At 43.2% G+C, this 14,702-nt stretch overlaps 1 protein-coding gene across 1 annotated transcript in view; it reads right to left on the bottom strand.

Annotated features, from left to right (window-relative positions):
* SERGEF (secretion regulating guanine nucleotide exchange factor) overlaps window positions 1–14,702 on the bottom strand; it is a 238,778-nt gene that overhangs the window by 97,785 nt on the left and 126,291 nt on the right. Inside the window, 1 exon segment of the mRNA XM_036888140.2 lies at window positions 3,747–3,783. Within this exon segment, the coding sequence (XP_036744035.2) occupies window positions 3,747–3,783 (37 nt within the window).

The raw sequence follows: 14,702 nt of genomic DNA on the forward strand, positions 1-14,702 counted from the left end.
GGAGGGAGGGAGGGAGGAAGAAAGAGGACTAGGGTACCTGCCAAGTGAGTGAGCACCTGCTTGGCACCTGTTACGTGGCATGCACTGAGCTGGCACCTGGCATACCCATGCCATTTGGAGAACAACTTTTAGGGGTGGGTTCATTTTATAGATGAGGAATCAGGCTCAGTGAGGCAGAGTGATTGTACAAAGCACACAGCTAGAGAGTGGCCAGGCCAGCTGTGGCCAATGGCCTCAGTGCTCTCCTTGCCTCCTTGCTGCTGGTCACTTGAGTTTCTCTATGCCCAGCTCTAGCAGTTACTCCTCTGTCTAGAACAGGAACTTGAATCTCCTCACCATCTTGTCTAGCCATGGCAGTGCCTGACGGCAAACACAAAACATGTCAAAAGAAACTTCACTGGAAAACTAAGGAAAAGATCAAACCACATGCAAGAGAAGGGGAATAAAAGAAACCTGGAAGCAGGTGAAGTGGCAGAGTAGAATTATTTTGATCCTCTAGGAAACCTGACATGAGGCTGCTATAGGGTTTGCCTCTGGCTGGAACATGCAAGTTCTGAGTCCCTGTCTGGGACATTGGGTAGCAGAATCCTGACCTGGAACAAATCTGAGACAGCACTGTTTCCAGGGCTGTTGGGATTTCCAGATCCCCCAGATTGGGGTTCCCAGAATCCAGCTTACAAATTCATTCTGCAGCTATGCTGAGATCCTGCCCTGGACCTGGACATCCTAGGTAGAAAAGAGACTTCCTTCTCTAGCTTCTGCAGTTCCCACCTGAACCTTAGGCCTTCTTAGAGTTATCTTATAATTACTCCCTTCCTTGAACTCAATATAATAATAATAATAATAATAATAATAATAATAATAATAATAATACCAGCTAACATTTATTGAGCTTTTACTTTTGTGCCAGGCACTGCTGGCACTTAACATAAGACTCTCTGAGTGCAATAATATGATATTCCAGGTGAGACGATCAAGACACAGAGAGGTTAAGCCACTTATACAAAGTCTTACAGCTTTGTGGAGGAGCCAGGATTTGAACCCAGGTAATCTGACCCCAATGCCTATGCTCTTCTTAACTACCACCCACACTGCCTGGGCCCTGGACATGACAGATGCAAAGGAGCAGTCTTGAGAGTCAGGCTGACAGCTCTACCATTTACTTAGCCCTGGGCAACCTGTTTAACCTTTGAGTCTCAGTTTGCTTCTCAAAAAAGTTGAGTATGATGAATGGACTTGTGGGGTTGTATCCGTTCTAAGGCAGAGTAGGTCCTGAATTATGGCCTTTCACCCATCTCTATTTCACCTCCCTTTCCAGTTTGATGTGTCTGTTGCACACTTATTAGACATTAAGTCGGCCTCTGCCCTTCTTCAGCAAAGTTTGGCTTTGTTATATTTCTGTTCTAGTCTATTCTATACCCTTTCATCCCTGTCATATGTGGGATTCTGCACCAGGCAGTGAGGAGCTGGTTCTCCGGGAATCAGACTGAAGGCAGGAGACCCCTCTAACATACGCAATGATAGAAGGGCTGAGGGAGGAGCTCCCGTGAGGACCAGGCTTGCTGGCAGGAGCTCTCTTCCAGCTAGCCTCCAGCCAGGCTACCAGGTGGTTTCTTGTCACTTCCTGCTGCTTTGCCTGCACCCTGCAGGGCACCCGCTGGGGGCCCCATTCCTCCAGTGGTGGGAGGCCTCTGGTCTCTGCTCACTCACAGGCAGGTAGGCACATCCAGAGCCTTGTGAACAGGCCTGCCTTTCCTGACTCTGGAACCACTCATTCAGCAAACTGTGAGCCGGGCCCCAGGCAGTGAGGACAATGGGAAATGACAGATCTGTCCTCGGTGAGTTCACCAGCACTCCCTGCTCTCCCACTGCCTCTGGTACACTTCTCACTTGGGTAACACTGGACACACCTTTCCAGAATGCTATCATTTCTCTCTCCCAACTAAGAATTACTTCTCTAGGATAGTTACACCAACAAGCTATTATCCCCTCTCCACACCTGACGAAGAGAAATGCAAAACAAAACAGAATTTTATATATATATCTTACACACACCCTGTATACCAGATATTTCACATATATTTTCTCACCTAATCCCCAAACAACAATCCTGCAAGGTGGAATTATCCCCACTGCGTGGATGAGGGCAGAAAAATACAAACTCCCACAGAGACGTTGCCAGTTGAACCATGGCTATCTGCTTGCAGAGTCCATGCTCTACAGGCCTAGACTGCCTGTGTCAGCTCAGCCTGCTACCCTGCTAGTTCTGGCTGCCTCCTTCATCTGGATTTTGTTTTTCCACAGATTTAGATTCCCTGCAATCTGCCTGTTTGTACTGTCTCAGAAGTCAACCTCTCTCCCAGTCCCATGACAGCAGCAGCAATGTCCTAGGCTCCACCTGTCCTTTGATGAGCTTTCTTAATTACACCCAGGCTGCAGCAGTTCCGGTACAAAGTATCTGGTGCTGCGGCAAAGCTTGCAGATTTGCTGTTACATTTTCTCTCCTCTGACTGTAGCCCCAACTACTCCCCAACCCCTCTGCTGGCTGGCAGCCTACTTGCTCTGCTGTCCTTGGTTCTGCCTCTGCCTCCCTGCACATCGCATTGGGGCCTGCAAACAAACTGCTGCCACCCCAGGCAGCTGAGCCAGTCTAGCTCAATTCAAAAAACAGTGCTTGAGTCTCTGCTGAGCACAGGCACTGCTCTGGGTGCTGCAAACAGGCAGGAAAAAAAGCAGCAGCTTGGGAAGCTGAGAGTCAGAGGCTCGGGGTATAGATAAGAACAGAAATCACTGACCCAAGGCAGGCAGGGATGGGGTTGTAATAGGATCCTAAAATATCAGAGCAAGAAAGAACCTTGGTTTTCTGTTTTGACAACTCTGTTTTATAGATGGGGGAACTAAAGCCCAGAGGAGGGCAATTATTTGAATGTATGATACCAGGTAATAACAACTAACACTCATAACACCTTTAATAGGAACTGAGACTATTTAAAGTGCTTTATATATACTAACCCCTTCAATCTTCACAGTAAGCCTAGGATGGGGGCACCGCTGCCCTCCCCGTTTTAAAGAAGAGGAAAATGAGATGTGGAGGGGTTAATTACCTTATCTAAGTTCCCACAGCTCGTAAGTGGAAGTCTGTACTGAAGTCAGACAGTTGGACCCTACAGTGTTGACTCTTCAATGTACTGTGAGCTGCGGACTGAGTCTACTTGTGTTAGCAATGAGAAGGCTTCTTAAAGGAATTAATCAGAGGCCTGCTTATAAAACAGTGAGCCTTGGTTAACCAGAGTCAACTAAGAGGAAGCCCCAGTTAATCAGAGGCTTAGCTTCAACTGAGAGTTCCTAAGTGCCATGAAATATAGGGCAGTGACTGCAGTCAGCAGAGCCCCCTATTTCCAAAGAAAGAGGAAGGAACCTGGTGTGAGGGATTTATTCAAAAAACCAGGAGGAGCCCAATCCTCTTTCTCTTTTATATCTTTCTAAACATGATGCTGTAGCCTCTAAGATCTCTAATATCCTCAAATGCCACCCGGTCAGGTATCTTAGAGATGTTTAATGATGTAGACAGACATGCTTTAAAAAGGGGCTCTGGTAAAGCTTCAGTCAACCAAAGACTTCCATTTCTAAGACTCTCCCAACATTCAAATATGCATGTGCCCTATCTTTGGTTAACCAAGAGTCATCTCCAACTCTGCCACATGAGTTTCAAAATAAACACAATTATCAGTATACTAATTACTCACCAATCACTGCCAGATTATGCTCTGAGCCACAAGAGACCTGTAAAAAGAAATTAGAGAAAGAAATTTCTTTCAGCCACTGTATTTTATGATGACAGTTATTTTTTAATAATACTAATACCATTTTTTGGCAAATTTTAAGACGTAGGTTAAAAAGGAGCATCCATATACACTAAAATTACAACACACAATTACAGAAAAACAAAAAAAGAGAGAGGAAAAAAAACAACATTAAATGGCAACATACCAAGATGTTGAAGTATTTGTCTTTAGGCAACGACACCATGAGTGAAACTTTCTACATTTCTTGTATCTTTCAAACTTTCTATAATAAGCATGTGTTACTATAAAAGTGGAAATTACAAGGCAATATAAATGACAGTTTTTGAGAACTGAACTAAGAAGTTCATCACTCTTATCTGGACAATCAAATGAGCAAAGAATTCAGTAAAAAGAGACTTGTCCAAGGAAAAATGCTTGGCTTTTCCTCATCTGCTCACTCTCCTTTCTATGTTTCAGCCACACAAACTATCTGTGGTTCTTCAAACCCACCATGTTTTCTCACCCCTCTGGGTTTTGCACATGCTGTTCCTCTGCGTGGAAGGCCCCTTCTTCAACTGCCTACCTAGAAAACTTCTACTCATCCTTTAAGATATCAAAGCACCCACTGAGACTCCTTTGCTGTTGCTTCTGGGCAGATTCAAGCACTCCTTTTATTATGCAACTTATATGTACCCCCATTGTAGCAATTTTCTTGTTGCCTTTAACGTTTTTTCCTGTCTCCTCACTAGACTGAGTGTGTCTTGAGAACAGAGCTGAGTCTCATTCACTCTGTATTGCACAGATGGATTATACAAGGCCTGGGACTCAGTTAACATCTCCTAAATGAGAAAATGAATGAAAGAACAAAATACTTAAAAGACCAAATACCTAATACATAAGAGAAAATCACTTGGGGTTCTGAATCCAAGGTTTCCACCCAGCGAGAGACACTTCTTGTCTTTTGGTCTCTGCACATCCCAGTTAGTAACAGGAGGAAGTGATTGGGACTATAAAAGCATAAATGGTTCCCCAGGTACTAATTAAAAGGAACTTTGGCTCTGGAGAAGCATCCTGCAACCTTTATCAGGAGGTTCACTTTAGATTCTGGCAAGAGGGAGGCTTCAAGTACTTATAGAACATCAATGCTGGAAGGGCCCTGGAGATCATCTAGTCAAATCTTCCTACATTACAAGGAGAAAACAGAGGCTTGGAAGAGGAAATAACTTGCCTCAGGTGCCAGAGCACGTGTGTGTCAAAACAAGACTAGACCCTCTCTGATTCTCCCGATTCTCATGCAAGTTCCTTTCTTAATACTGTATCTTCTCACTCCTTCACAGTGAAAACCACTTGGAAGTGATTTTCAAATGTAATTACCCTAGGCCTCCAACAGTCTAGGGAACAAGCTCAAAAGGCATATGAGTGTTGGAGGCCAAATAACACATTGGTAAGTGAAAAAAGGCAGCAAGACTTCCTTTCTAAAAGCTGTGTCCCCCAGATCCCAGCTTCCATAGGGCATACAGCTACCCACACTTAGGTGGACTCCCTCATAGTGTGTGGCAAAGAAGCCCCTGGATATTTTACCCCAGTAAATATTTCCAGGTTATCTAGTCTCTGAGCAACTTTGAGGCAGGCTCTTTTTCTGATTTATCTGAGGGGCCCTACCACGCCTCACGCTCATATACACAGCACAAGTTCATTATATGCTTCCTGGTTATACTGAGGCTGGTGTCTTAGGTTCTGTCATGGGAAGATGCTCAGATTGAAGAACTGGAAAAAGCAATAGGGCACTGCTTATGTAAGTTCTGGTAGAGCCATCTGATGGACTAATATGCAGCCTTTGAAAATGCTGCTTACAATAAAGGAAAATACTCCTGCTATCCTATGAACTGAAAAATCACTTAAAATTATATATGTGATATGATCTCAACTCTATAATAAAACATGAATGAAAGGCTGGAAGGAGATACAGCAAAATGTTTACAGTGATAGCCTCTGGGCTAGAAATGAGGTAGGCTTTATGAGTATGTTTCTACCTTTTTCTTTTGTCTATGCTGAGTTTATACACTATTCTTATAATCAGAAAAAAATATCAATTAAAAATAAGAAAAAAATATAGTGCAGTTCCCACTGGAGGGAAAAAAAAAACTCTGCCTGGCTATAAAATGAATATGCCATGAAACTAATGTTCTGAAATAGTGGGAAATGTTCTGAGGCTGAAGGAAATATTACTAAATTATAAGGGTGGATGTATCATGGTGTTAGCATTGTTGAGATCTGTTTTTCTTCTATTCTCTATTTTTCAAATATTCTTTAACTATGGTGTAGCAGCAGTTAGTCATGGTGGTGGCAGAAATAAGAGCAGGAATTAAAGCCACTATACACTGAGGACTTGAAAGTGCCAAGTATCACGCCAAGGCACTTTGTAAACATTATCTCATCTCAGTCATCACAGTCATCTTTTCAGGTGGGTTTGACTTTGCTCATTTTAGAGGTAGGAAAACCGAGCTCATCCATATTAAAAACTTCCATACCTAAGTGACAGCCACAGAACTAAAATTCAGGTCTGCCTGACCTCTGAGCTCATGTTCTGTACTGTTAGATCATGTTAGTTTTGTTTTTAAAAAATGAAGTCATTTCACTTTACAAAATGCAGACAAAGTGCCTGCCTCTGACTGCCAGGGCTCACCCTGGGGCTGGGGACTGCAGAGCTGACCAACCTTGAAAACCTGGGGCTTCCAAAAACAAGGCACTGACAAATGCCAGCATCAGGCAGCAGATGCTCCTCTGAATTAATGAGCAAGACAGTGATGAATGGATTTTGTCAAGGCAGTGCAGAGCTTGAAGCTCAAAGCTCCCCACCTGCTTCTTGCTGTCTGTGCACTGGCATAGAGGTTGGGAAACTGGACATCACAGGCCACAAAATCCCAGTGCTACACTCCTTCAACTAGATCCTATCAATGACCATTCGCTTCATATTCTCCTGTCAGCAACTACCCACTGCCCAGGGGCAGGCAGCTTTCTAGAAGGCTCTGTTAACAATGGCAATGTGCCCAGGAGAAAGAGATGCACAGCCAGGAAGCCAGGTGGCTCGTAGGTCCTCTGCTTTCTGGCTCTGAGACCTCTAGCAAGACATTTTACATCTCAAGCCTCTGTTCTCAGGTATAAAATGTAGGTAACAGCATCATCCTGTCCACCTCACAGAATTGCTAGAGGACAGATGAGACTATCCATCCCTCACAGACATGTGTCTCACCTTTCTTACATACAAATCTGAGTATGTCATGTCCCTATATAAAACCCTTCACAGGCTCCCTGCGTGGGTAGGGCAAAGTCTAAATACATAGTAGGACTTACTTATGGCTTACATAGTAAGGCCCTCATGAGTAGGTCCCAGCTTACCTCTCAGGTTACACTTCTTCCCTTGGCTACTCATGAACCCTCAATCCCAAATAACATATTCTTTTTTTCCCACTCACACCGCATAACATTTTCTCCATGAATATCATGCAATTTCAGGCTCTTATGCATGCTATTTTCCTTGACTGGAATTCCCTGTCTTCCCCCGTTTACTTAGTTAAATCCTTTAAGACGGCTCAAACATCACCTGCTGGTAAAGCCTTCCATGACTTCCCGAGGCAGAGTCCGCTTCTCCACCTTGGCTGCTCACACTGCAGTATGCATCATAGCCCTTATCACACATGAGATGTCTATTTATGGACCGTGCATGTACTAAGCACCTCTGTCTCTCAGACCTCCTGCCCAGTAATGTTTCTGCAACATGGCCCAAGTACAGGGCATGATGTAGGAAGTGGGGAGAGCACAAAGATAAGGGGCCCAGAGAGGTGAGATGACCCAAAACAAGTGTGAGTGGTGGTGTGGCTACTCCAGCCGAACTGGAGACAGGCACTGAGATGCACAGTGAGGGCAGAAAGGGAAAAGCACTATAAGAATAGAATGTAGAGATCATAGGCATCAAAACACAGCAGGATTATTCCAGGACCACCAAGTACAGCAAAGCGCAGCAGACGAGCAGCAGAGGTCACTCCTGAAAGGCACAGCCCCACTCTAGAAAAAGTAAAAGTAGGTTCCAGCTTATTGACAGGGGCCTTCAGGAGAAGGGGGCACACCTTCCCAAGGGTGAGGGGTGGGGAACAAAAGGAGCTGTAGAAAGCTGTCCTGACTCAGTGCTACTCAAACACTAAGGGGGTCTGCTCTGTTCAGGCATCTCAGCCTGGGGAGGCAGAGGTTCAGAAAACAATTTTCAAACCCCCAACTGCCACTGGAGACAAGATCTCCCAGCAAGTGAGCCAGGCCAAATCCTATCAGCTCTTGTGAAGGTCTTGGGGCTAGGAGTGCCCACCTCTGGACTGATCAAGAAGCTGCTCCAGAGCTTTTTCTTGGGGGAAAATGGCTATAAAATGGCAACAAAGCTGCCCTGCCCTCCCTGTGGAAGCTGTGATCACCTCGCAGGGAATTCCACCGGATTGTTCAACTCTGAACAGGGGGAAATTAGGGTGAGGAAAACAGAGTGGGGCAGGATGCGGCCAGGAGATAAGAAGTACTGAGATCCTAAGGAGAGGATATGGGCTGAGGCCAGTCCTGTGCAACTAGCCAGGCACCACTCTGTCTTCCAAGCAGCAGCCCGTGACAGCCCTGGGACTGGGGTGCAACAGCTGCCCGTAGGGCCGCCTGATTGGTTCTCCGCTCCGTGCCTATGGGGCCAGGCGCCCACAGATGCTATGGCAGCAACACGCATGTGCGGAGGCACGTGCGGCCCACTGGGGGATGGTGGTTCCAGGGACTCATTGGAGGGAGGAGGGGGTTGAGGCCTTGGCTCCAAGCCTCAGAGAGAGTCTTGGCAAGCACCGCTGCCCAAGTGGGGGAAGTGTGCCGACAGCAGCTCCAGAATGGCAGCCTCCCGCTGGCCCTGGGTTAACAGGGAAGGGAACGGGCATCTAAGTTCAGCCTTTGCTAGAACTCCGCCCAAACCGTGTTGCCCTGTGTGTAGAACTCTCGGGAGACAACCAGTATTTCCAAACCTGTTAGAAATGCAGGCTGGGAGGCTGGGCACATCTTACAGACAAACTGCAGTCCTGTCAAATGAAAGTCAGGGCCAGAGCAGAGACGCAGCATGGTTGCTTGCTTCTGAAAGTGCCTAGCCTTACAAAGACTCCTCTAACTCCCTTTGTGAGGGCTTCAATTTTTGACTGAAGCCTGGATGTTGAAGAAAGCCAAAAAAATGAAACTTCCAGGCCCAGAGGCTCCATCTGTCCTCAAACTCAAAGTCCACAGTGGGAGAACCTATTCTCCCTGTAAAGCCAATTCCTAAAAGTGTATTACATACCTAAGAAAATTAGGCTTAACGAGGTTTTATCAAAAGAAGAGGTTGGGTGGGAAGGAAAAGCTAAAATTTGGTAAGTACCTGGATGCTAGGCATGTGACATTAAAGACTTTCACTTCACTTGCACAGCCTTACATTCTCAAGCTACTGTGGTGAGACATAGGAACCTATCTCCCTCCTCAACCGGCCAGCAAACACCCAGAGGACTTAGATCACTGGGCCTGGGTCACACTGGGCTAAACACCCAGGGTGGCCTTGACCCAAAGTCTGTGAGCTTACACACTACACATACTGCCCCCCTCTTCTGATGCTGGTCCCAGACTGTCCCAGTCACGAAGGCTCAAACTCTCAAGGGACAGCTCTCTGAACCTTTTCTTTACCTTTCTGTCTCCGTCCTGTTAATCTGCCTTCTCAAAGACTCTCAAACCTATGTCTTGATTTCCAGCTGTTACCATCTTGTTCAGTCCCTTTCACTTCAGCCTGTACTCCTCTCTAGAGAGCCATCCACGCAACTTCAAGCTTTCTTCTCTCCGTCATGTCATGATCTCTTACTTTTTGGCAAATTTTAAGTTATCATAATCTCAAAGCCTCCTAACTTCCTACCATACTTGATCTCTCACTCCTTTCCTACACATAAACCCACTAACTCAGCAACACACGTCTCTTCCGGAAAATCTCTCTTTGGAAAATCTGTGTTTCCCCACTTCTGCACCTTTTTTGCACTGTTCTCCCTTCTCCATACCATTCTAAACCTGACCAACCCTAAAAGAAATAAAAATATAAACCTAACCAACTGTATAAGACCCAGTTCAAAACCCACTGCCTTAAGGAAGCCTCCAAGACCATCTCAGCCCCAAGGAGATCTGCCTTCTCTCAAATGCTACCCCTTGCCTTGGCTAAAGTTTGCTTTCATCAAATCTCCTTTGTACTGTTAATAATTTGGGAATGGGGGTATATATAGGATACATCTCCCTAGTCAGTGTGAGGTAGTGGAAAGAGCTCTAGTTATGGAACCAGAAGACCTGGATTTGTGTGACCCTACAACTTCCTGGTCATGAGAACTTGGGCAAATCTCTCTGGACTTCAGTTTCCTCATCTTTAAAACAGGCAAGCTAGTAACAACCAAGTGTATCTCATACCTCCTAAAACCCTTTCATCTGCCTCCATTTACACAATAAAATTTACTTTGAGATTGATCCTGTTCTGCAGATACATGTCCAAAACATATAAACTATATAATTTGAGAACATATAAAAGGAAACTGTTTAAGTATTAGGAACTGGCATAGATTCACTATGAAGAGTTCATTTCTTTTTCTTTCAACAGTTACTCTATGGGCAGATAAAGAGAAGGCTTGAGACATGTCTACTGAATTAGAATATAATATATACAATAATTAGAATATATACATTAAATTAGTCAGGCACTCAGAATGCTTGCTTCTCACATAATGTCCTTCTAAGGAAATCCCTTTCTCCTAAATTGCCCTGTTCATACTGTGTGCTCCTGCTTCCTGTAGCCACACCTAGTTGGTGTGGATAGACATCTGTCCCAAAGTGGGTTAATGCATAGCCTGGCCACAGCCTGTGAAGTGGCTTAATGTGAAAATTCTGCTTGGAAAGGATTGCAGTGATTGAGTCCCCTAGTCTAGTTGGCAGCTGGAATAGGAACTGGAAGAAACAGACACAAGGGAGGTTAATAAAAGGAGCAGTTATAGGCAGAAGAGTCAGAAGCAGCAGGAACAGACAAAGTAGAGAACAGCTAAGTCACTAGAACGTGAGATTTCTTGAACCTACTGCAGAGGGCACAAGAAGGTCTAGGTTTCTGAGCTGCCTTGTGCTCTGTATTACTTTCCAGTTGTTCTTTTATGAGGCATTTAGCTTCACCTGTTTTCCTTACTTAGGGGCCATCCTTGTAATACCAAAGTAACTTGAGAGTACCTCTGATTCTTGCCAAACACAACAATGCATCTAGATTTCAGATAAGGCACACTATTAAGTTACTCATACCCTTGAGAACAGGATGGAACCCTGTGAGCTGAACAACCAATCTCAAGCGCAAGTAATTAATCGATTCAGGTCAGCCAATTTAACCCTTGCACTAATAGCCAAGATAGAGTGAAATTTAAAAAGACTGCCAATACCAAATGCTGGTAGTATGTGGAATAACTGGAAATCTCTTGCTGGCAGGAATATAAATTCAACAACTGCTTTGAAAAACTGGGAGTGTTTGCTAAAGCTAAACACACACACACACACACACACACACACACACACACACACCAGGAAACTCAACTATCCAAAACAAATCACTACTTACTTCCATCAAAAGACATGTACAAGAATGTTCATAGCAGCTTTATTCATAATAAATAAAAACATAAAATTATCCAAATATTCACCACAAATAGAATGGACAAAGTGTAGTATATTCAGAATACTTTATAACAATAGGGGCAGGGGATGGGCTGCTACTCACAACATGGATAAAGCTTCACGACTAATGGTGAACAAAAGACACCAGACACAGAAGAGTAAATACTGTATGACTCTATTTCCACAAAACTCAAAAATAGGCAGAACTTATTTAAAATAAATAACTGTCCTGAAGGGGAAAAGAGAACCAATTCTAGTAACTTTTAAACACAGTACGTGACTAAATAACTTCTGTTTACAAACAAAAAGCTGTAAAAAAAATCTTTAACTCTACTTACTGATTATTTTTTTTTATAGTAGTATTAATTCTGAAGTTATTTGTTACAGGACTGTGCAAATGAGGAACTATATTCATGTTGCTGGGAGCCAGAGTTTTCACAATGGATGAAGGGAACACAAGTACGGAATGAGGGATGGCAAAGAGGAAGCCTATGAACATCAGATTTGAATTAGGGGTACAGTATGAACTCCCAGTTTTGCACACACATGTGCGCACGCGCACACACACACACACAGGTTAAATTAAATCAATATGAAATTGCCTAGATGCAATGCCATCCCAGCAGCAGTAAGTTCACTGGGTGTACCATGCTTGACTTTTAAATACTCCTCAAGTAAAAGGAACCAGAGCTCCTTGGAGAAATGGCTAATCTCAGAAGTAGGATGGGGAAAGAACAATCTGAGCCTGGAATATCTATTTGTTCCAGAAGGTAAGGAAGTGGTCAAAGAATGACAGGGACATGTCAGAAGGATACATTAACCAGCCTGAAGTATCTTCCACTGGCTAAACCAGGGAAGAGCTGAGCATCAAAATAAATAATGAAATTAGTATATTATAAAGTGTTGAATAATATAAAAATTCTTAAGTATGTACTGAATAATAAATAGAGGAGCAGGGAAAGCTCTTCCTTATAATATGATGTCAAAAATAATAAAGGAATAATTGGGTAAGAAAATAATTTTGCAATAGGAGTAGTAATAGTTAATTCAGGCAAGAATTGTTAATCCATGTTAAAACTACTGGACAAAAAATGTCTGAAGGGGAACAGAATATTCACATGGTTTCAAAGTATCTCTTCACAGATTACTTTGTAATTACAAGAGAGAAATGGTAACTTTATAGCAGAGAAAGGAGGCAGACGTCACCCTGCCCTAGTGGTCTAAATTAGCATCCCTAATAATGGGATAAACTGACATCAAGGGCCTCTTCATGTAATGCATTAAAGATACAAAATCACTTATTCAGTATTCCTGCCAAAAGTGCCTAAGTGAAATGTAATCATGAGGAAAAATCAGATAAAAGCAAATTGAGGGCCATTATACAAAACAACTGTCCTATACTTTAAAAAATATCAATGTCATAAAAGATAAAGAACAGGAAAGAGGGGGCAGAAGATGGCGGCGTGAGTAGAGCAGCGGAAATCTCCTCCCAAAACAACATATATCTATGAAAACATAACAAAGACAACCCTTCCTAGAATAAAGACCAGAGGACACAGGACAATATCCAGACCACATCCGCACCTGAGAGAACCCAGCGCCTCGCGAAGGGGAAACCCTACAGGCCAGAAGAGAATGGCATGATATATTTAATACAATGAAACAGAAGGGCCTTGAACCAAGGATACTGTATCCAGCACGACTATCATTCAAATATGACGGTGGGATTAAACAATTCCCAGACAAACAAAAGCTGAGGGAATTTGCTTTCCACAAACCACCTCTACAGAACATCTTACAGGGACTGCTCTAGATGGGAGCACTCCTAGAAAGAGCACAGCACAAAACACCCAACATATGAAGAATCGAGGAGGAGGAACAAGAAGGGAGAGAAGAAAAGAATCTCCAGGTAGTGTATATAACAGCTCAATAAGCGAGCTAAGTTAGGCAGTAAGATACTAAAGAGGCTAACCTTGAACCTTTGGTAACCACGAATTTAAAGCCTGCAATGGCAATAAGTACATATCTTTCAATAGTCACCCTAAATGTTAATGGGTTGAATGCACCAAACAAAAGACACAGAGTAACAGAATGGATAAAAAAGCAAGACCCATCTATATGCTGCTTACAAGAAACTCACCTCAAACCCAAAGACATGTACAGACTAAAAGTCAAGGGATGGAAAAACATATTTCAAGCAAACAACAGTGAGAAGAAAGCAGGGGTTGCAGTACTAATATCAGACAAAATAGACTTCAAAACAAAGAAAGTAACAAGAGATAAAGAAGGACACTACATAATGATAAAGGGCTCAGTCAAACAAGAGGATATAACCATTCTAAATATATATGCACCCAACACAGGAGCACCAGCATATGTGAAACAAATACTAACAGAACTAAAGGGGGATATAGACTGCAATGCATTCATTCTAGGAGACTTCAACACACCACTCACCCCAAAGGATAGATCCACTGGGCAGAAAATAAGTAAGGACACGGAAGCACTGAACAACACAGTAGAGCAGATGGACCTAATAGACATCTATAGAACTCTACATCCAAAAGCAGCGGGATATACATTCTTCTCAACTGCACATGGAACATTCTCCAGAATAGACCACATACTAGGCCACAAAAAGAGCCTCAGAAAATTCCAAAAGATTGAAATCCTACCAACCAACTTTTCAGACCACAAAGGCATAAAACTAGAAATAAACTGTACAAAGAAAGCAAAGAGGCTCACATACACATGGAGGCTTAACAACACGCTCCTAAATAATCAATGGATCAATGACCAAATCAAAATGGAGATCCAGCAATATATGGAAACAAATGACAACAACAACACTAAGCCCCAACTTCTGTGGGACACAGCAAAAGCAGTCTTAAGAGGAAAGTATATAGCAATCCAAGCATATTTAAAAAAGGAAGAGCAATCCCAAATGAATGGTCTAATGACACAATTATCGAAATTGGAAAAAGAAGAACAGATGAGGCCTAAGGTCAGCAGAGGAGGGACATAATAAAGATCAGAGAAGAAATAAATAAAATTGAGAAGAATAAAACAATAGCAAAAATCAATGAAACCAAGAGCTGGTTCTTCGAGAAAATAAACAAAATAGATAAGCCTCTTGCCAGACTTATTAAGAAGAAAACAGAGTCAACACAAATCAACAGTATCAGAAACGAGAAAGGAAAA

The sequence above is a fragment of the Manis pentadactyla genome, chromosome 9 (assembly GCF_030020395.1).
Source record: "Manis pentadactyla isolate mManPen7 chromosome 9, mManPen7.hap1, whole genome shotgun sequence".
NCBI lineage: Eukaryota > Metazoa > Chordata > Mammalia > Pholidota > Manidae > Manis > Manis pentadactyla.